General features: G+C 48.8%; 1 protein-coding gene across 1 annotated transcript in view; it reads left to right on the forward strand.

The window, feature by feature from the left end:
- LOC138250767 (homeobox protein EMX1-like) overlaps positions 1-24,407 on the forward strand; it is a 56,577-nt gene that overhangs the window by 10,289 nt on the left and 21,881 nt on the right. The window contains exon 2 of the mRNA XM_069205594.1: positions 15,526-15,710. Within this exon, the coding sequence (XP_069061695.1) occupies positions 15,526-15,710 (185 nt within the window). The remainder of the gene's footprint in view (positions 1-15,525; positions 15,711-24,407) is intronic.

Here is a 24,407-nt window from a genome sequence, read left to right on the forward strand (position 1 = left end):
TAAGGATAATTAGACTGTGGGACGTAACGCAACGAGCAAAGACCGCAAACAAACAAACACACTGCATCCGGTAAACGCTTTGTGGTAGGGAGCCGGGAGTCTAGGCGGGTGCATTGTACGCCTTGGCAGTGGCGTGTGTCTAACTGAGCTGCTACTCACAGAATCAGCTGTTAAATGTGAAGAAATCAACCAATCAACTTGGATTTATAAAACACGACTAATCACCCGAGAGGGTACCCGAAAAACAAAAGCTCAGTGGTAAGGACCACACCCCTTGGTCTTTTTTTCTCAGAATGAAGGAGAAACCGTCACTTACTGGTTTTAAGTTTTGCTTTTAATCTAAAAAAAGTCTGAAGTTATGCCAATCGTGATGGGGAGATGTGCCCTAACTTAGATAATTGTTTTGAATCCCAATGGCCTGCGCCCAGAAGCCACTTTGCAGAGCTAGTGAATTGACACAGATTGGCACACTTAAAAAAATCCTTCCTGATGCATTTAGGGCCTTTGAAAGACCTGGAGAGTGCATGTGTATCCGTTCCACACCGGTGAAGGGTAAGCCCACTGTGTCCGGAAGGGAGGTGACCTTTTCCACAAAAAGACTAATCTTTGAGTTTCTGTGAAGGCTTTCAGGTTTGTTTGGTTCCTGAAGTCTGGGTATAGAGAGTTCCAGAGCTGTGCGCTCAATGCTGGAAACATTTAGTGACTCAGTTGTGGCTGCAATTAAATCTAGAAAGAAACTCAATCATGTTTGGTTTTTAACCTAGTCACGAGCCACCAGTAATTATTTATTCATACATCTGCAGCTCACACTGGAAATTGAATTGCCTCTAGGTGCTTAAAGGAGACTGTTTAAATGTTCTTGTTGCATACTTGTTTTTATTGACAATTGATGGATTAAACGCAAAAGCGACCGATAGGGATGGGAAAGAGTCCTGTGCTGATGGCTAGCTCTCTAACAAACAGGTTCTTATAGAAGCACATTAAAAAAGACCCTGAGATCTGCTCATGTCAGTTAAACATGATGCTCATGGGCATGTCTGAGGGCCGAGATATCTCAAGTGCATGCAGGTAATCTTTGTAACTCCGGGTCCAACTCCCACTCCTGCGGTCCTATCTCTGCTAGAATTTACCCCTCTACAGCAGGGAGTGCCCAGAGGAGAAGCAAGCAAGTGATGGTGTATCCGTCACATGCAGGGGGGGGCTGCTTCTGTGTCCGTACACAACCAGTACTCATGTGCTGTGCGCAGTATCGGCAACTGTTTTCAGAGCATCTCAAATGAACTGTCTGAGACCAGCACTCCTCAGTGCTTCAGAACTTAGCTGTGTTTGCTGTGTTTTTCACAAATCTTTCCATGCATGTGTGTATTTTCACTTATTCTCCATTCTTGGTGTATTTTCACAAATTTCCCCATGCGCAGGTGCATTTTCAATATTTCCACCGGCATTTGTGTACTTTTGCAAATTCCCCCACGTGCAGGCGTATTGTCACTAATTCCCCATGCATTGGTGTATTTTCAAGACTAGCCCCGTGTACCTGTGTTTTTTTTATTACTTCCTCGTGCACCAGTGTATTTTCACTAATCTACCCATAAAGTACTGTATTGTCACTAATACTCCATGCACGGCTGTATTTTCATTACTGCCTCCGTACATTGGTGTGTTTTTACTAATTCCTCCATGCACGGGTACATTTTCACAAATTCTGCCACGCACAGGTATATTACACTACGTCCCTCATGCATTGGCATATTTTCTCTAATTCCCAATGCACTGGTCTCTTTTCATTAATTCACTCATGCGCAGTTGTATTTTCACTAATCCCCTAGCACAGGTGTATTTTCACTAATCCCCCCTTACACAGGTATATATATATTCCTTGAGACTGGCGTCCTTTCACCAATTTACTCACGCGCTCGAACAAGTAAAATGGCATTTGCTCCCCGAAAGGATAGGTTTATATTCCGGCTAATCTTCAAGCAATTACAGGCCGACGAAGTCAATAATTTATTGCGCACAAACCCTGTAATTAAAATAATTCCGGGGAAGGCGTGCGAACGCCAGAAGCGCTCTAAAAAAGGATATCACTTTTAACATCAGCAAAACCGACTCGGCCTGCACCAGAGTGAGCCGTTCATTCACCTAGAAGCCTCTGCTTCGGGGCACACGTCTGAGCCGCGAATGTGTGTTACCCGGAGATAACCGCACCGCCTAGCGCCTTAAAACATATAATCTCAAACGTCGCTAAACGGACACAAATCTCCTTTTGCTGCTTCCCCACAGGACGGGCCTGTTTTGTGTGCTTTGCAATTAGGCCCAGTCGCCTTGGCATGTAGCATGTGCGTTTACATGTGTAGTGCTTCACTCCAGCCTCAAAGCGCGCGCACTGCAGGCTTTAATGCTGGGTACTAACAGCAAGTAAAAAATAGAGGTGATTTAAAAAGCCAAATTAGCCGGACACACGGCAACCTGGGGAGGAATGCTAAAGTGACCTCGTAAGTGCTACGCAGCGCCTCGAGGATTTGTGGTGCATTCATTACAATGTTTTTATAAAGTGCTTCTCATCTCCTTTCGGTTACTTCAGGGCGCTCGAATGGAGGGGGTGAAAAATACAGCAAGGTGGTAGGGAGGGGGGATCAGGGTCCAGGGACGACAGTGTTTCTTCCATTGCACCCCTGTTCTGTGGTGAGTTCATTTAAACACAAGAGTGGATATTCGCGCAGCTTCTGAAGTGCCCGTTGCGGGTCCCACCTGAGGGGTGCCAGAGGTTAGACCGGGCACACCCAGTCACCTGCCCCCCGATTTCATCGGTTGAACAGCACTCGAGCTGACATTGAGTCCTGGGGTCGGATTGCCCTTTTCTGCGTGTTTCCAGCGCCTATGCACGAGTACACTTTGTGTTGGGGCACCAGGCCTGAACTTTGACCCTGGCATGGCCTGAGACCCACTTGAGACGTTTAAGTGCCGGTTTGGTGTGATCTGAGGTTGTCTTCAAAGAAGTCAGAACATGTAAACTCTAATTCCAGCGTTTGTCCAGTACACCTAATTGTGTGATCTTAGTCAAATCACTTTCGCCCCATCGAGCCCTTTATCTGCCACAGGATCCTAATGCCGCCGCTTCAAGCATCACCACCGAGCCATATATATATATATATATATATATATATATATATATATATATATATATATATATATATATATATATATATATATATATATATATATATATATATATATATATATATATATATATATATATATATATATATATATATATATATATATATATATATATATATATATATATATATATATATATTTAACAAGTGGCCACCAGTAAAGTAGTCCCGGGGTAAGGAGGGCTGAGGGCACTGATTAAACAGACCCACTCAAAGGCCCCCTCCCTTCACCGCTAGCTGTCCTGGTGCACTCACCGCCACACTGTGTGCACTCTCTTGTGCACGCCCGTGTCCCAGAGCACACCGAAACGCTGCTCTCTGCAGCAGGCACGCGCCTGTTTATTGGTTTATTCCACGTCATAATGTTTTCCTTTAAAGGGGCATATTTCTTAATGGCCAACCCTTGACACCACACACACACACTGCAACATATGAGCACCCATGGCTCTCACGAGGGTCCCCTTCAGTAACTGCACACACACACACTGCAACATATGAGCACCCATGGCTCTCACGAGGGTCCCCTTCAGTAACTGCACACACACACACACACAGACACACACACACTGCAACATATGAGCACCCATGGCTCTCACGAGGGTCCCCCTCAGTAACTGCACACACACACACTGCAACATATGAGCACCCATGGCTCTCACGAGGGTCCCCTTCAGTAACTGCACACACACACACACAGACACACACACACTGCAACATATGAGCACCCATGGCTCTCACGAGGGTCCCCCTCAGTAACTGCACACACGCACACACACACACACACTGCAACATATGAGCACCCATGGCTCTCACGAGGGTCCCCTTCAGTAACTGCACACACGCACACACACACACACACACACTGCAACATATGAACCCCCATGGCTCTCATGAGGGTCCCCTTCAGTAACTGCACACACGCACACACTCTGCAACATATGAGCACCCATGGATCTTATGAGGGTCCCCTTCAGTAACTGTGCACACACAGACACACACGCACTGCAACATATGAGCACCCATGGCTCTCACGATGGTCCCCTTCAGTAACTGCACACACAGAAACACACACACACACTAACTGCACACACACTCTCGCACACTAACTGCACACACACACTCACTGCACACACATACACTCTAACTGCAGGCACGGACAAGCGCTCTCTCTATTAGGCGAGGCATTCTGGCCAATTGCACAGTTAAGCGCCCACATATTATATAACTTCTTGGACTGTGGGGGCAGTTTGTAATTAGCTGTAACCTCAGCCCACGCCCCCGTGGTCCGCACGATAAGAATTCAGGGAAAAAAATATGGCTATTTGCCGTCCTCGCCGAAGTCAGGTTGAATTTAATATGCAAGGTCAGCTTAATTAAACCAATTAAGTTGGAACAAGTGTCCTAATTTTGGGGTTGAAAGGGGCGCGACCACATGCTAAGAACTGCCGCTCCTTGCTAGCACCAGCCATTTTTAAATTAATTAAATGCTATCTTTGGCAGAGTGCATTTTACTAAACATATACTGAAAAGAAAATGCCGATTCTCTGCTCTTTTCTTTTCTCGTGGCATTTTCATTTTTTATTGCTTTCCTGATGGTTGGCGATTATTGTGGCGTGTTTCGCGCTGATGTATACGTCCCGTTGCTCTTCGGGGCCGCGCGCTCCTGATGGGTGCTTAAATAAAAATTATCCGCAATACTTCCCTTGAAGAATTCTGGCGCACACGCCGCGATCGGAGACGCCCATCGCCTCCTAGATCCAGTTTTATAAGAATCGAACCACACATTTTGTGTCTGTGACACACCTACCGGTGCACTGAGTTCAGTGTAGTTGGTGCTCAGCTCACTGAGCTACCTTTTTGTCTATAGTGTATAGACCTTCCTCTCACCCAGACCCGCGCAAGGATGGCACGAAGCGCCGCGAAACCTTCATGGGCACGTTAGTGCTTTGTAAAAACTAGACTGGTCGTGAACAGTGCGCTTGCATGAGTGTGATCGGCTGTTTCACTGGTGATGAAGGCATCTCACACGCTGGGGTCTTTGTTCAGTGGCAGGGGAGGGGGGCTCCCGGGCCCTGTAGGGGGTGGTGTAGATATGTGCCACGGTGGGCCTGATGGAGCTGTGGGCACTTAAAGGGTGGATCCTGGGCGGTGCCCTAGTTACCTAGGTGATCTGTAGCCTCTAGGTTGTGGTAGTGCTGTAGGCCATGGGTGGATCTGTGGGGTCTCGCTGGAGCTCTGAACAGTGGATGGAGCTGTGTACACTTACTGTAAGGAGATGTAGGCCATGGGTGGATCTGTGGGGTCTCGCTGGAGCTATGAACAGTGGATGGAGCTGTGTACACTTACTGTAAGGAGATGTAGGCCATGGGTGGATCTGTGGGGTCTGGCTGGAGCTCTGAACACCGGATGGAGCTGTGAACACTTGCTGTAAGGAGCTGTAGGCACTGGGCGGATGTGTGGACTCTGCCCGAAGCTCTAAGCAGTGGTGGAGCTGTGCACACTTACTGTAGGGAGCTGTAAGCACTGAGTGGACCCGTGGGCTCTAGCCAGCGTTCTGAACAGTGGATGGGGCTGTGCACACTTAATGTAAAGAGCTGTAGCCGGCAATGGGTGGACCTGTAGGCTCTGCCCGGAGCTCTGAGCACAGGATGGAGGTGTGCACACTTACTCTAAGGAGCTGTAGGCCATGGGTGAATCTTTGGGCTCTGGCCGGAGCTCTGAGTAGTGGATGGAGCTGTGCACACTAACTGTAAGGAGCTGTAAGCCATGGATGGACCCATGGGCTCTGGCCGGAGCTCTGAACAGAGGATGGAGCTGTGTACACTTACTCTAAGGAGCTGTAGGCCATGGTGGCTCTGTGGGGGCTGGCTGGAGCTCTGCACACTTACCGTAAGGCGCTATAGGTACTGGGTGGATCTGTGGGTTTTGGCCGGACCTCTTATTAGTGGATGGAGCAGTGCACATTTACTGAAAGGAGCTATAGGCACTGGGTCACTGAGCTGCAGGTCCCAGAAGGCGCAGCATGCATTCTGGGATGTCCGGCGGGTGGGGGGGGGGGGGAGGGGGGGGTTGAAAGCTGTGGGTAGTTAAATAAGCTGTGGGCATCTGGTGGTGCTGTGTTGGGCATTCGGTGGAACAGTGTACTCTGGATTCGAGCTGCAGGCACTTGGTGGAGCTGTACGCACCAGGTGGAGCGGTGGTGGGCTTTGGTTATTATTCCACCGCATGAAGTTGTGCGCCCCAGATGGATCTGGACCCTGTGTGGAGCTGTGATGAGCACTGAATGGAGCTGCAGGCCGTAGATGGAGCTGTGAGCTCGAGTGGAGCTGCTTGTTAGTCCTGGTTGAAGCTGCAGGCCCACGAGGGATCTCTAACCCCGAGTGGAGCTGTGGTGATCCCTGGTTAAAGCTACAGGCCCTAGATGAAGCTCTAAGCCCGAGTGGAGCTGTGGTGAGCCTTGGCTGGAGCTGCAGGCCATAGATGGAGCTCTACGCCAGAGTGGAGCTGTGGTGAGCCTTGGCTGGAGCTGCAGGCCGTAGATGGAGCTCTACGCCAGAGTGGAGCTGAGGTGAGCTCTGGGTGAAGCTGCAGGCCCGAGGTGGAGCTCTAAGCCCTGAATGAAGCTGTGGTGAGCCCTGGCTGAAGCTGCAGGCAGCCCTGGCTGAAGCTCCAGCCACCTGAGGGATCTTTAAGCTCGAGTGGAGCTGTGGTGAGTCCTGGTTGAAGCTGCATGGCCAGAATGGAGCTATACGCTTCGGGTGGAGCTGTGGTGAACCCTGGTAGAACCTGCAGGCCCAGGTGGAGCTGTGGTGAGCCCTGGTTGGAGGTGCATGCCCTAGATGGAGCTCTAAGCCAGAGGGGAGCTGTGGTGAGCCCTGGGTGCAGCTGCAGGCCCTAGATGGAGCTCTAAGCCAGAGTGGAGCTGTGGTGAGGCTTGGCTGGAGCTGCAGACCCTAGATGGAGCTCTAAGCCAGAGTGGAGCTGTGGTGAGCATTGAGTGAAGCCACAGACCCTAGATGGAGCTCTAAGCCCGAGTGGAGCCATGGTGAGCCTTGGCTGGAGCTGCAGGACCTAGATGGAGCTGTAGGCCGGAGTGGAGCTGTGGTGAGCTCTGGGTGAAGCTGCAGGCTCGAAATGGAGCTCTAAGCCCTGAATGGAGCTGTGGTGAGCCTCGGTTGAGGTTGCAGGCCCCTGAGGGATCTCTAAGCCCGAGTGGAGCTGTAGTGAGCACTGGCTGAAGCTGCAGCCCCCTGAGGGAGCTTTAAGCTCGAGTAGAGCTGTGGTGAGTCCTGGTTGAAGCTGCATGGCCAGAGTGGAGCTATAAGCTTCGAGTGGAGCTGTGGTGAGCCCTGGGTGCAGCTTCAGGCCTTAGATGGAGCTCTAAGTCTGAGTGGAGCTGTGGTGAGCCCTGGGCACAGCTGCCGACCTTAGATGGAGCTCTAAACTTTAGTGGGCCCTCACTGAACCTGCAGGCCCGGACTCAGCTATAAGCCGGGTGGAACTGTGGTGAGCCCTGGTTGAACCGTCAGGTCCGGGTGGAGCTATAAGGCGGGTGGAGCTGTGGTGAACCCTGGTTGAACCCGCAGGACCCGGTGGAGCTGTGGTGATCCCTGGTTAAAGCTGCATGCCCTAGATGGAGCTCTACGCCAGAGTGGAGCTGTGGTGAGCCCTGGTGAAGCTGCATGGACCAGCGTGCCCCAGGTGGAGCTCTAAACTCCGAGTGGAGCTGTAATTCGCTCGTTGATGGAGCTGTAAACCCCAGATGGTGCAGCTCGCCTGGAATGGGGCTATAGGTTCCTATTGGGGGATTTTTTTGCAGGCTTAACTGGGCCCCCAGGTGTTGGAGGCTTCACGTGTGCAGCAGTTACATTACACATCCATGTGTTGTAGGCTCGGGGGATGCAGTGATCTGCCCAGAATCACAGGGCGCTGAGCCGGCGCCGGGACTCCAGCCTGATCCCAGTTCACAGGCCGCAGTCAGCAGTACAGGTTCCCTGCCCGGCGGAGGGGGCAGCTCATTCTTCACCGGGGCCCCCTCCCCGCCCCAGCCCCTCTGGCTCCCCCGGACCTGACCCCGATGAGAGCCGCAGATAAGGGCCCTTCAAAGGGAGGCCCCTGTGATGTATGAGAGCGGACAACACCTCCGCCGGCTAATGACAGGGCGAGCTGGTGAGTGGAGGGGGCGGAGGGCAGGAGGGAGGGCAGGAGTTAATGAGGGAGAGCCCAGGGGTTAGGAAGAGGGGGCACAAGGGTAGGGAGGGCAGGAGGAAGGGAGGTCCGAAAAATGAGAGAGGGGAGGAGGGCAGATAGATGTGGGAGGGCAGGAGGGTGAGAGAGGGAAGGAGGGTAGAAATACGAGGGACGGCATGAGGGAGCTCAGGGGGCAGGAGGAAATGTGAGGGAATGAGAGACAAGAGAAGGAGGGCAGACTGGAGATAGGGAGGGTCGAATAGTGAGTGAGGGCAGAAAGGTCAGGGGTAGGCCGAAGGGTGGGCCGAAGTGTGAGAGGGGGCAGAAAGATGAGGGAGAGGGACGGCAGAAGAGAGAAGCACCTGCCCTGATGCCAAAGCAGCCCCAGAGCTCCCCGGGCCCCGGCCTCGAAGCGCTGCGTGGAGTACAATAAACACCCGTGAGCTGGGAAACAGTAGCACATGCTGTGAGCAGCGCCTTGCGCGACAAGCCTGCCAGGAGGCGCTATACAGACAGCTTCTTCTCACTTGTTTGGTAGCCGTCCTGGAAGTGCCCGTGCACACTGTGCCCAAGAACAGCATTGCGCCTCCCTTCTGCGGTGTGCAGCCATGCGCAAGGGTCTGGGACTTGTTATTTTTGCAGTTTTATGTAGCGCGGACTCTCCCCGAAGGAGCGCTTTACACGAGCAGCAGTTACATCACACCAGGACACATTCATGTATTGGGTGGCACTGGGAGATCGAGTGATTTGCCCAGAATCACAGGATGTTGAGCCGGCGCCGGGACTCGAACCTGGTTCCCCAGCTCCAAGGCAGGCAGCTCTGGCCGTTATATCACATCCTCTAAGACTGACCCGAGGTAGTCACTATTATTGTGATTTAATGTCACTCTCTGTGTGTTTGCCCTTCATCCCTGTAAAACGTCGGAGTTTTGGGGAAACTCCCTGCTAGGGCCTGTAAGTTAGAACACACCACCAAAGAGGGGTGACACCCGTCTCATACCTGAGCCTAAGACAGCGCCTTACACTGGTAGGGAAACGAACTGCACCTCTGGGGCTCCGATGAGCCTGAATTAACAATAGTAGTGCTATATGTCACTGGAGAACAATACAGATTATCCAATAGGCATCTTTGTATCATTTATTTGGAAGCGATTTGCATGAACTCTCTGCTTCCCCAAAAGAAAAGTTCGTTTGAAAACAATTCGTTAATTAGCTGATGCAGTTTGGTGCTTAATTCTGCCCCTCAGAAGGGGAGCTTCTGGTGAGGACGTTCCGCTTTGCTAAACACAACCTACCATTAGGATTACGATATCCTTGAACACGCCCCCTGGGTACAGCTAACAATGGCCCCTGATTCCAGATAGAATGTTAAAGTGCTGTTTACTTTTCATAAAGGGAGCCCTGATTAAGCAATGGATAGAAGGGAGGCTGGGCCATGTGGGTTGGGGGCTGCCCTGAGCTAAATGCACTGTCATGATTGGACACCTCATAGGGGGAGGGAGGGCGTCAAAGTGAAAATAGCCATTTCGTAATTAATGGACAATAACTCACAGGTATGACATCATTCCAGTGAAATAAGGATTTTGAAACCACTGCTTGTGCAATATCAGTAAATCCATCTGTACATTCTAGTATTTTTATGTCATTAAATGGTTTTGGTGACAAGATAACGAATGACTTCAAAAGCGGACATGCAGTTATTGAATAATAATGCACGTGACATATATTCCGTACTACACAAAACACATTGTTATAATACATGCAAAAAAAAACGATTTTTGTTTTGGTTAACATCCTTAACTCGCTGGAATAAGGTACTTCCGGCGAACTCCGGAAATTAATTCAAAGTATGTCATATTTCCCACCAGTTCTCCACCTGTCGTAGCAGCCACATTTTATAAGGACGCACAGTCACGTGCGTGTGCACGCACATAAACACGTTAATGTACTGAATATGGCAGCAGAATTGTTTATTTGCAAGCTTTCATGTGAGGCCGGCCTTGGACTGCACGACAAAGAAGCCGAGTGTCCTCGAAAGACTGAAAATAAACAATTACGCTGGACTAATTAAGATATCAACTCATTGTGTTCTTGAACAAAGAAACTATTATCCTTGATTAGCTCAGTACATCAAACATAACCTTGCGGGTGGGTTTGTGAGAGTATATATATTTATAGCCCCTACAGCTTAAGTGCTCTCTCTCTCTCTCTCTATATATATATATATATATATACATACATATACACACATTTTATATATGTATATATATATATATATATATAAATTATATGTATACATGTATAAATTAAGAGAAGGCAGTAGTGAGGGGCATATTTATACTTGTTTTGCGCTGAACTTGTGTCATTTTTTGACGCAAATTCGGTGCAAAACTAACTCCATATTTATACTTTAGTACCAAATTTATGGAGTTAAAGTCATTTTTTGGATGTGGAAACGTACTTTACGTCAATGATATGCAAAGTAGGCATTCCCGTGCAAAAAATGACTCTATGGCCTTAGCGCCATATTTATCCCCCCGTGGTAAAATCACCCTCGGGGTGGTGGGAAGAGGGGTCAAATAATGGTGCACAGCTTGCTTTGCACCATTTTTTAACGCCTGGGTCAGGGCAGGCGTTAGGGGACCAGTGGGCCTTTTTCCGTAGTGGAACACCATGGAATAAGCCCACAGGTGCCCCCCAGGCCCCAGGGACACCCACACAAGAGGGACAGCGGAGGATGGGGGACCCCATCCCAGGTAAGTATAGGTAAGTACAGGTAAGTATTTTTTTTTTTTAAAGTTCCATTGGGGGCCCTGAAGTAGGCCCCCCTACATGGCACTGGGTGCAATGGCCATGGGATGGCTGGTTTTGCGTCAGAAAATGATCCTAGGCAGGTTAGAGTGATTTTTTTTACTCTAACCTGCCTAACATCATTTTTTGGTGCAAAATCCCCTTCTCCCATACCACCAGCCCCACCCGGCTAACGTCATTTTTTACGCTAGCCTACCCTTTGCCCCGGCTTTCACCATTCCATAAATATGGTGCAGGCTGGTGCTCAGAAATGGTGCAAGCCGGTGCTAAACTTTTTGGTGCAAAACTGCGTTGGTGCAGTTTTGCGCCAAAGGTATAAATCAGGGCCTTAATGTGTACACACACAAACCCACACAGAGAGACCTAGAGTCGGTAAGGTTTAACTTTGCATTATGGGCCATTCTAACTCTTCAATGAGCATTCTTGACACTTTGATGACTTGTCCGGATTGTGTCTTTGGAAACTGGGAATAAGTCATTTGTTACCAGAATCCCAAGATGCCTATTTTGTTTTACATATCACCTGTTATGTATTTTGTGTATTACATATCTATTTTGGTTACCTTGGAAAGGGAGCCTTTTGTGAAATAGGAACAAATGCTGCTTGAAAACAGTAAAGTGAAAAACTTGACAATCCTGGAAGCAAAATGAAGAGAAAATGTTTAAGTACACTGGCCAGAAAGTGGGGTTTTAATTAAATTAACTAAAGTCCCATGCCTGTAGAATGAAGACATTTTTGAAGCCGCTGTCTGCATATTGCAGCTAACAATGAGCCCTGACTGTAAATAGAATGTTGAAGTTTTGTTTTCTGTTCATGATGGGGGTGATTATTAACAAAGGACAATGGTGGCACTCAGTGTGTGGTTTGGGGCGGTGGTTCATCACATGCATTGTCATTTTTAAAAACCAATTAGTTGCTGGTAAGGAAACTAATTTGTCTGAGGCCGGGCTTCATATCAGAGAAAATCTACAATTTACAGGAATGACGACTCTTCTGCAAATGACATTATGTCTGTGAAATTAAGGGGCGTTTAAATCACTGCTCTTGTGCATTAATTCTACCCTAGTGAGAGAAAAGCCTTTGTGATCATCAGTTATGTTTGAAGATACAGACCTGAAAGTCAAAAGGCGGCTGAAATGAGGCTTCAGCCACAAGATAACTCAACCTCACCGTGTCATCCTCACATGTATTAGACCCCACTGGCCCCACTGCGTCATCCTCACATGTATTAGATCCCCACTGGCACCACCGTGTCATCCTCATATGTATTAGACCCCACTGGCCCCACTGCGTCATCCTCACATGAATTAGATCCCCACTGGCCCCACTGTGTCATCCTCATATGTATTAGACCCCACTGGCCCCACTGCGTCATCCTCACATGTTTTAGACCCCACAGGCCCCACTGCGTCATCCTCACATGTATTAAACCCCACTGCGTCATCCTCACATGTATTAGACCCCACTGGCCCCACTGCGTCATCCTCACATGTTTTAGACCCCACTGGCCCCACTGCGTCATCCTCACATGTATTAACCCCAACTGGCCCCACTGCGCCAGCCTCACATGTATTAAACCCCACTGGCCCCACTGTGTCATCCTCACATGTATTAGACCCCACTGGCCCCACTGCGTCATCCTCACATGTATTAAACCCCACTGGCCCCACTGTGTCATCCTCACATGTATTAACCTCCACTGGCCGCACTGCGTCATCCTCACATGTATTAGATACCCACTGGCCCCACTGTGTCATCCTCACATGTATTAGACCCCACTGGCCCCACTGCGTCATCCTCACATGTATTAGACCCCACTGGCCCCACTGCGCCAGCCTCACATGTATTAGACCCCACTGGCCCTACCGTGTCATCTTCACATCTATTAAACCCCACTGGCCCCACTGCGCCAGCCTCACATGTATTAAACCCCTCTGGCCTCACTGTGTCATCCTCACATGTATTAGACCCCACTGGCCCCACTGTGTCATCGTCACATGTAGTAGACCCCACTGGCCTCACTGCATCATCCTCACATGTATGAGACCCCACTGGCCCCACTGCGTCATCCTCACATGTTTTAGACCCCACTGGCCCCACCGTGTCATCCTCACATGTATTAGACCCCACTGGCCCCACTGTGTCATCCTCACATGTTTTAGACCCCACTGGCCCCACTGTGTCATCCTCACATGTTTTAGACCCCATTGGCCCCACTGTGTAATCGTCACATCTATTAGACCCCACTAGCCCCACTGCGTCATCCTCACATGTATTAGACCCCACTGGCCCCACCGTGTCATCCTCACATGTATTAGACTCCACTGGCCCCACCGTGTCATCCTCACATGTATTAGACCCCACTGGCCCCACTGCGCCATCCTCACATGTATTAGACCCCACTGGTCCCACTGCGCCATCCTCACATGTATTAGACCCCACTGGTCCCACTGCGTCATCCTCACATGTATTAAACCCCACTGGCCTCACTGTGTCATCCCCACATGTATTAGACCCCACTGGCCCCACTGCGTCATCCTCACATGTTTTAGACCCCACTGGCCCCACTGTGTCATCCTCACATGTATTAGACCCCACTGGCCCCACTGTGTCATCCTCACATGTTTTAGACCCCATTGGACCCACTGTGTCATCCTCACATGTATGAGACCCCACTGGCCCCTCTACGTCATCCTCACATGTATTAACCCCCACTGGCCCCTCTGTGTCATCCTCACATGTATTAGACCCCACTGGCTCCACCGTGTCATCCTCACATGTATTAGACCCCACTGGCCCCACCGTGTCATCCTCACACGTATTAGACTCCACTGGCCCCACCTTGTCATCTTCACATGTATTAGACCCCACTGGCCCACTGCGTCATCCTCACAAGTATTAGACTTCACTGGCCCACTGCGTCATCCTCACATGTATTAAACCCCACTGGTCCCACTGCGTCATCCTCACATGTATTAAACCCCACTGGCCCCACTGCATCATCCTCACATGCATTAGACCCCACTGGCCCCACTGTGTCATCCTCACATGCATTAGACCCCACTGGCCTCACTGTGTCATCCTCACATGTATTAGACCCCACTGGCCCCACCGTGTCATCCTCACATGTATCAGACCCCACTGGCTCCACTGCGTCATCCTCACATGTAGTAGACCCCACTGGCCCTACTGTGTCATCCTCACATGTATTAGACCCCACTGGCCCCACTGCGTCATCCTCACATGTATTAAACCCCACTGGCCCCACTGTGTCATCCTCACATGTATTAGGCCCCACTGGCCCCACTGCGTCATCCTCACATGTATTAGACCCCACTGGCCCCACTGCATCATCCTCACATGTATTAGGCCCCACTGCGTCATCCTCACATGTATTAGACCCCACTGGTCCCACTGTGTCATCCTCACATATATTGGGACCCCACTGTGTCATCCTCACATGTACTAGACACCACTGGCCCCACTGTGTCATCCTCACATATATTATACCCCACTGGCCCCACTGTGTCTTCCTCACATATATTAGACCACACTGCATCATCCTCACATGTATTAAACCCCATTGGCCCCACTATGTCATCCTCACGTGTATTAGATCCCCACTGCATCATCTTCACATGTATTAGACCCCACTGGCCCCACAGTGTCATCCTCACATGTATTAAACCCCACTGGCCCCACTGCGTCATCCTCACATGTATTAGACCCCACTGGCCCCACTGCATCATCCTCACATGTAGTAGACCCCACTGGCCCCACTGTGTCATCCTCACATGGATTGGACCCCACTGGCCGCGCTGCGTCATCCTCACATGTATTAAACCCCATTGGCCCCACTGTGTCATCCTCACATGTATTAGACCCCACTGGCCCACTGCGTCATCCGCACATGTATTAGATCACCACTGGCCCCACTGCGCCAGCCTCACATGTATTAAACCCCATGGGCCCACCGCATCATCCTCACATGTATTAAACCCCATTGGCTCCACTGTGTCATCCTCACATGTATTAACCCCCACTGGTATTATTGCACTGCACATCAATATTGCTAATTTCAATGTTCTATATTCAGGTGCACTTTAAGGCACAGCTCAGGATGTGTTTCCAATTAATATTTTTTTCAACTGTGTACTTTCCCTACACATTTCTTGGAATGGGGTGAGGGAGGTGCATGAATTGCCACCTGAATGCATTGACCTAGAGTGGGCAATCCTTGAAGGCAGGTGATGGGCACCTGCTGGCCCAGCGAGATCCCTGCCTGAGCCTGCTCAGACAACGGCTGGTGGTGGTGGTCCCTGATACCCTCTGCCCTTTTCTCTTGCAGGTAGTGACGTGTCCCAGGACAGCTTACTACTCCACGGCCCCTTCGCCAGGAAGCCCAAGAGGATCCGGACAGCCTTCTCCCCTTCCCAGCTCCTTCGGCTAGAGCGGGCCTTCGAGAAGAACCACTACGTGGTGGGGGCCGAAAGAAAGCAGCTGGCCAGTAGCCTCAGCCTCTCAGAAACACAGGTGAGCAGCTCTTTCTTCAAGTCTCTCTCTCTGGAACTCCTGCTGTCTGCTTTTTAGGTCGAGCAAGCAAGCGATTTGACCTGTTGTAAGTATTGTGGGCTTTTAACCACGCCCATCACTTTCACTCGTTCATGGGCTTGCCTTTAAAAAAAAACTTTGTTATCATAGGTAAATGCTTTGTTTGTCCCTCCTTGGGCCGGTTTTGTTACCGCCTTGGCCATTGACCGTGTTACATGGATAATTGCACGTTTGCCAATACTTTTGACTTCTAGCTAACTTCTTTTTCCTTTTGTGTCTCTCCTTCGCGTTCATGCTCATGGCGGCCATGGTGCTTTGAATTGGATCGCTTATGTAAACTGTTTTACTTTTTATTTTCAATTTGGGAATAAAAGTCCAGTTAGGAATTTACAACGCCAATAGTTCTAACTCGAGCAAACGCGAGACCCATTGCATTGCAAATGCTTGTTTCTTTTTCTGTACCACCAGGTTCCATAGTCTGGGTCTCAGCACCAGTTACATACATGCATTCTGTCAGTATCACCAGACACACCAGTAAAATGCAAGTCCACTCTTGGTGATGTGTGTTCTTCTGCCACCACCCTTGTAGTACCAAAGTGGATTTCAAGGCTGAGCTCTGAAGGAGGCGGAGTCAGCATGTCCACGTGCACATAAGGCCCAATGGGCTCACTAGCTCGCTGGCAGTGACAAGCGTAGTGTCCACTCAGTGGGGTTTATCGCTGAATGGACACACTGCCTGTCACAGCCAGGCCTTGCATAAGTGGGGGGTGTATTACCGGGGTTAGGCCTGCCCACCTCAGGTCAAAAGGCACATCCCTTTTATATAATGAGGGTTTGGCCATCCATGGACAGATATTGTTCCTTCTGTCTGTGCCACTTGCAAGCCCTCCTTTCACAGTCACGGTTCAGCATTGTACCAGAACATTGTGTTTTAAGTATTGTCATACAGAAATATCATAGTTATCACACACTACACAATATCGTGGAGAAAACTCTCTCTCTCCCCCCCTTCCCCCCCTAGGAGGCCCCAAATATTTTTTACCTGAGGATGGAAACACGCATGGGCGGCTCAGTGGGTTTGGTGCCTCTTTTCTACTGTGACTACCGTCCACCCTGGCGGGGGTGCAGTATTGAATATTTTTTTAATAATTCTATATATCTGAGCCTTTAAGGCTTTAACACGCTCGGGTATGATTTCCGCACAGCCACCTCCCTCCCTCCCCCGACGACAATGTCCGACCCCCAGAATACACTGCTGTAGCTATGGCCACCCCGCTCCTAAAGACAGAGTAGGTACCCCTAAATATATCATCCCACGAGGACATAGACAACGGTCTGTGATGGAAGTCTGCGAAATGGTGGTAGGAAAACCACAAACACCATAGTGCTAAGAGGCCATGCTAATGCCAGGCTGTGCGCTATACAAAAGCCACTAACATTATATTATAGAAATACCAGAAATATGGAAGAACGCTGAGCACAGAGTGATTTATTGCTTGCAGCTGTCTATGTTGGCTTTATTTAATGCCAGCCGAAGCCCAGACCCATCCCAGGGTACCTGATGCCTTCTGTTGGTGTCCGAGGATTTGTGTCTGTATGTTCAGTCTGCATCTCTCCCTGTGTGTGGTTCATATGTTGTGTTTCAAGGAGGACAGTTCTTCCTGACGCTTGTGGTGGTTTCTGGCGGTTGATATAACACTGTTGCTGGTCTTAGCGCCTTTACTTGAGCTCTAGGAATATTGGATTGTTCTTTGACCTCTCTCGTTCTGTTCACAGTCATCACAATTCTGCAACAATTCACAGATGTTTGCGCTTGTAGCTTTGGATGCATGAAGGCTGTGTGTGTAGCTTCATGGGAATGTGTATTGTGAGATGTGGGGGTGTGTGCCGCTGCATGTCCCTGTCCGGTTTGCAGGTGCGAGCTGTGAGGCAGTGCTTAATTTGAGCAGGTGCTTGCAGGTGGGATCCACCCACAATCATTATGGAGGACCAGGACTTATTTTTCTTCATCAAACTTTGACCCAGAGCGAGAGAAGAAAAACTCAAAAGGGGGAAAGAACGTGGAAGAGAAAGACAGGAAAACAGTTACAAAGAGAAAATGCAGGGATGAAAAAGAACCTGAAGAAGTGAGATAAAGAGGCAGAGAGAGTCTGGCGGTGGATGAAAGAGGCATGAGGTGGAGTCAAGACGGGGCCTCTTTGGTATCTGGGACTCATTGTTTCACAAATTAAGCTGTGTACAGTATCTTACCCCCTCCAGGCGCCCCTTCCTCCCCCCTTTTTATTTTATTTATTCACACTTAAATCACATACCAGGGTCGGGCTTTGTGACTCAAGCCCTCATTGTCAAGTTCTGTCAGTTCACCACTAGATGCCGCTAGTCCTAAAAGAAAGAAAACAAAGGCGCCCTGTGCACATTTACCAAAAGAAACAGTACTGACCAGAGAAGCACCCGAGGTCCATACTTATCACCCCCAGTCCTAAAGTTAGCATCCATGACCCATCTCCGTACCTGGTACCCTCCTGTGCCTTACCTGGCACCGGAGTCCATACCCAGTACCACGAGCCCCCCATCTAGCACCCAAACTTCAGGACCAGTGATCCGCATGACATCTCTATGCTGGGGCTCCCACACCCACCCACCTTTGTGTCCCCACCTCCCCCATTGTCTCGCTCCTTCCTGTCGGGATGCTGCCCTCTTCCTCTCCATCACTAACCCTCACCATGCGCCCTCCCACAATGACGCAAAGCAGCCCTGTTTCACAGGCCTGTGGCCTGTGGCCCCTAACACCTGATCCCCAACTCCTGGCCCTGCACCCCTCATGACTGACCACCGGAAGAAACTGAATACCACCAGGGCCACCCCTCTCATGTGACTCTAGTATATCACTCCCTGAGACTACATAGCTCCCCCTTACCTGCACCTATCACCCCCAATGCATCCGCCAGGTAAGGCCATAACCTGAACACACCAACTCCTGCCGTGTGCCAGCGATTGACATCCTAGGGCTGCGGGTGGTAAACACAACACAAGCTGGTGGTAAAACACAATAAAAGCTGGTGGGAAAACACAATAGAAGCTGGTGGGAAAACACAATAAAAGCGGGCGGTAAAACACAATAAAAGGTGGTGGGAAAACACAATGAAAAGGTGGTGGTGAAACACAATAAAAGCTGGTGGTAAAACACAATAAAAGCTAGTGTTAAAAGCTGGTGGGAAAACACAATAAAAGCTGGTGTAAAACACAATAAAAGCTGGTGGTAAAACACAATAAAAGCTGGTGGGAAAACACAATAAAAGCTGGTGGTGAAACACAATGAAAAGGTGGTGGTAAAACACAATAAAAGCTGGTGGGAAAACACAATAAAAGCTGGTGGGAAAACACAATAAAAGCAGGCGGTTAAACACAATAAAAGCTGGCAGTAAAACACAATAAAAGCTGGTTGGAAAACACAATAAAAGATGGTGGTAAAACCCAATGAAAAGGTGGTGGTAAAGCACTATAGAAATCTGGTGGTAAAACACACTAAAAGCTGGAGGTAAAACGCAATAAAAGCTGGTGGTAAAACACAACAAAAGCTGGTGGGAAAACACAATAAAAGCTGGTGGGAAAACACAATAAAAGCAGGTGGTAAAACACAATAAAAGCTGGCGGTAAAACACAATAAAAGCTGGTTGGAAAACACAATAAAAGATGGTGGTAAAACACAATGAAAAGCTGAAGGTAAAGCACTATAGAAATCTGGTGGTAAAACACACTAAAAGCTGGCGGTAAAACGCAATAAAAGCTGACGGAGAAACACAATGCAAAGCTGATGGTAAAACACAATAGAAGCTGGTGGTAAAACACAATGAAAAGGTGGTGGTGAAACACAATAAAAGCTGGTGGTAAAACACAATAAAACCCGGTGGTAAAACGCAATAAAAGCTGGTGGTAAAACACAACAAAAGCTGGTGGGAAAACACAACAAAAGCTGGTGGGAAAACACAATAAAAGCAGGCGGTAAAACACAATAAAAGCTGGCGGTAAAACACAATAAAAGCTGGTTGGAAAACACAATAAAAGATGGTGGTAAAACACAATGAAAAGCTGAAGGTAAAGAACTATAGAAATCTGGTGGTAAAACACACTAAAAGCTGGCGGTCAAATGCAATAAAAGCTGACGGAGAAACACAATGCAAAGCTGATGGTAAAACACAATAGAAGCTGGCGGTCAAATGCAATAAAAGCTGACGGAGAAACACAATGCAAAGCTGATGGTAAAACACAATAGAAGCTGGAGGCAAAGCACAATGCACATCTGAAGGCAAAGCAACAAAAAGCTGGTGGTAAATAGAATCAAAATGGGTGGTAAAACACAACTAAAGCTAGTGGTAAAACACAATCATAGCCAGTGGTAAAACACAACAAAAAATTTAAAAGATGTAGAATACAAGCTTGCGAAATTTTGTCACAGCTCAAAATGTGCGCTCGTGCAAAGGCGTCGCATGCACCAATGCCTTTAGCTCCCCTTTTCACGGCTGCACCCCTCTAAGGCCCATATTTATGGGCTTTTGGCGCAGGGTGTGTTGCAGAATGTAGCACACATAGAAAGAGGAAAAAACAAGGAGAAATAAAGGTGTTTTTCCTCGTTATGCCTCGTAGGGTTTTGTTGCATCCCCAGGTTTAGATGCTCTTGTAAATCTGGGGATACATGCGAATGCAGGGAACACCCACTGCAACGCCCATGGAATGCCTCCCTGACGCAGAGTACGGCAGGGAACCAACTCCATAGGTATGAGGCCATTCAAAGCCACGCAAAGTTGCTATGCATGGCGCCGTGCGTCCCAAAATATGACGCAACAGCGGCACAAGGGGTTCATAAACATGTCTTTAAAATTATCACAGGACCTCTTTCAATATCTGGTCAGGATATTAATATCTGGTTAGGATTGGAGCAGCAGCCGGGTCCGAGGAGGACGCAAGCCTTTATCTGGGTTAGCAGCGGCCGCTTCCCCTACAGCAGTACCCACTTCAACCCCTCCCTACCGCAGGCACCTCCCAACCCCCACCTCCACCGCTGATTTAGCGGGAACGCTCTTAGTTGTGTTCGTCAAAACAACATTTGCCCAGGACGAGCTTAATTAAAACACTTGCTAGGAAAGTTGTCTTTTCTATTTCTGACAGGGACACAAATTAAAACCCAGAGTGGTGTGCTATGACAACAGGAGATGTCAAATTAAACACATAATTATACAATCAAACACTCTGAAATACACGCTGCCTTTAAGAAGAAGCAACAAGGCTGCCTTTTTCACACATTTTGCATTGGTAATAACATTTCAAATGAGGGTTAAACTCTAGGTCACCTTGTGTGGCGGTTATTTTAGCATTACTTTTTAAGTGATTAAACCTGTCTTGGCGTGTGTTGTGTGCGTGGCAGGCCTGCTTCCTATGGTGGAATGCACGCTGAGTGCGTGTGGGTTGTACCTGTGCACGGTGTGTGCCTGTCTGTGGTTATGTGCCTGGAAAGAAGGGAAAAGCGCCCTCACCAAAGTAGGGGAGCGCGGCCCGTTAGGGGTAGGGGCCCCCGAGGCCCAAGGCTCACTCCCCCTTTCTTCGCACCGGAGGTGCACAGTGCTGGCTGGACTTCCGCCCCCGCGCCTCGCGAGGCCTTGGGGCGGAAGTACAGCAGGGGGCCAGATGTGGGGTCATCGTTGGTTTCTGGCCGGATCCGGCTGCCGCAATCCGGTGGGGGGCTATTTAAGAGCCCCCCCAAGAAGGCTAGTCCTTCTTTACCTTTTTGCGGCGGCCGGATTCACGCGGGAGCCCGCGATTGACCTACCCACCCTCCCCTTTTGTTAAGTTATGAAGTGTGGTTTAGCGGAAATTGAGATATAAATGTGACTAGAAACAACAGGGGGGGTCCCCAAGGTTGGGCCCCCGGGAGGACACCTGGGATAGGATCCTGAAGTTCTGAGCCAACCAGCGGATGTACACACCAGATCAGGGGGTAAGAGAGCTCAGATCGCTGGGGGGAACATGGGGCTCCAAGCTCTTGGCCGCCCCGTTACACCCCGAGTCTGATTGGTGTTTGGAGGGGGGGCGGAACCCGAAACATGAGGACAAGGTACGGTGTAGTCAGGGTAACCGCCCCTCCTATGGATACAGGTGAGACATGGGTCACCTGTGTGGTCCAATGGTGGTTCAGGACAGGAAGGGATCCTTTCAGATTTGATTTATGGTCACTAAACTCTCATGACATATAAATATAAAATGTTTGTGGAATGAATAACTTTCTACACTTGTTATAACTAATTTTGTTTCAAAAGTTATAAGATGTTTTGAAATGTTTTAATAATAAAAACCACTTCCAACGAGTTAAGTTTGTCGGTCTGTGTATTTCTGGTGGGGGGAGTGTGGGCCGTCTGGAGGCCTCCGGATCCCATGGTATGTTTCTCTGTGTAGATCGATGTGTGGTTGCAGGGCTCAGCACTATTTCATTATCGTTTTATTTTACAGCTGCTCACTCAGCCAGCAGCATGTGCAGGACGGGGCAGGCTGGGCCACGGGAGGTGGGAGAAGGGAGGAGGAGTGGAGCCTGTGCACTAAGTGCGCATGTGTGTTTGGCCGGCGGTCTTCTACAGCACACATAGAAAGAGAAAAAGCCTTTGTGGATTGTTTTTGTTCAGGAAGTTGTCCCTTTTTGCACAAAAACAATCCTGCCAACAATGCAGACACCCTTGCACCAAATTGTACGCAGCCCTGGCTGAAAGGTCAGGACTGCACTATATCTTGTAAATATGGTGCATTCTTGCCCTTTCAAATTGGCGTAGGGTAGCGCAGCAAAAACATTTGCGGTGCTGCCCTACGCCAATTCATTGTATATATGCCCCTCGGCCTTTAGTGAAGTGGCAGTTGTAGGAAGGTGTGGTTTCACCAGCCTTCATCCCAGAGTTCTCATGATGGACTATCACCATGTGCACTGACGTTACATCCACATGTGCACGCATGGAACCTAGATCTTCTCTTTGTCACAATAGCTGAGATCTGATCCCTTGATGGGATGCTCTTATCAGGCATGTCACCTCCGGTTGTATGTTGAAATATAGACTAAAGAGACATTGTGTTATCAAAATATCGCGGCCAAAATATTGAGTACCAAAATATTGAAAAGGTCAGTGCGTATAGGTAAGAGTGGATTTACTATTCTTAACTCACCATCTTCGTACCTTGAAGCTATATGTCATCCAAGTAGATATTTCTGAAATTAGTGGTAGTTTACCTATACTTACCTATTTGGAATTAATCTTGTCCAAATTTTGTCCACAAAATGAAGTCGACTTAAGGTGGACTAGCCTCCTCCTGCTATGCTCTCGGTTGGGGTCCTCCCTACTTATGGAACCACAGTGGGTCATCTCATAAGACCATGTATTTTCAATAAGTGTTTTCCAAGAACTTAGGACACAAACAAAGTCCAATGCAGTTCATAGGCATCAGTTCCTTAGGATCTTGGGTCCACTGTTTTAGATTTCTGAAAGTCTAAAGAACTTTGGGGGTTATTCTAACTTTGGAGGAGGTGGTAATCCGTCCCAAAAGTGACGGAAAAGTGACGGATTTACCACCAGCCGTATTACGAGTCCATTATATCCTATGGAACTCGTAATACGGCTGGTGGTATATCCGTCACTTTACCGTCACTTTTGGGACGGATTAACACTCCTCCAAAGTTAGAATAACCCCCTTTATCCCTTGGGACATATCAAAATAAACTGTTCAAAGACTTTAAATGCCGCATAAAGTGCACAAGAACACATCTGGGAGGCTCCAACTTTAGGCAAAGGGCATTCCCATTGAAATGCCTCAATTCACCAGCAATGCTCGAGTTTGCCCAAACAAATATCTGTACTCTGGCAAAATCGATAAGCCTTGGCGTAGTGATATACCACCTCCACCAAGTCTGGAGATGAAATAAGGTCCCATTCCTTGTGAATTTATGCAGAATTTGAATTAATAAAATAAAAGATAAAAAAGGAACAAAGCAAGGCAACTCCTGAGGTTTTTCAGTCATGGCTCTGATGGAGGAGTAGCTCAGGCCAGACATGTGCAAGGTGCCCACTGAAAGATAAACCAAACTTCTTGAAAGATTGGGGTAATAGCTGAATTAAGCATAAAGGTGAGAACTAGTAGGGCTACCCATATCAGCCCACTCTAAGGTGCATGGGTAGGATGACACAAGCGAGCTGCCTAGTTCCGCCCACCCCCCCAGCCGGCTCTTGGTACAGTCTATCGCTGTGATTGTGCTGCATACGGACAACCTGCGAGATCTGAGAATGAGCTCCTCTGGAGAAACCAACACATTCATGGAGAAGTAACATTGTGTCTTGAGTTCTGATTGGGCCCAGCGGGCTTCCGTACTCTGACAGCTAGGATTCGGGGCGCTAAAGAAGCAGCCTGAGAAGTGTTGCTTGTTAGGGAGGCAGCGCAGGCAGGTGTCAGCGCGGAGGCAGATTGGAGACGGTGAGTCGTGTGAGGAAAGCGATTTGCACATAGTAAGTGTTGTGATTCATGCAGGCTGGATGCGGACTCTCTTGATATGTTTCCTACCACCACTGAAAGGGCGTGAGAGCTCTTCTTACGTAGGGTTTGAGCAATAACAAGAACCTGTCTCAGCACAAAACAGGTGTAAAGCTCACGTGA

Source organism: Pleurodeles waltl, chromosome 1_2, assembly GCF_031143425.1.
Source record: "Pleurodeles waltl isolate 20211129_DDA chromosome 1_2, aPleWal1.hap1.20221129, whole genome shotgun sequence".
NCBI classification, from domain to species: Eukaryota; Metazoa; Chordata; class Amphibia; order Caudata; family Salamandridae; genus Pleurodeles; species Pleurodeles waltl.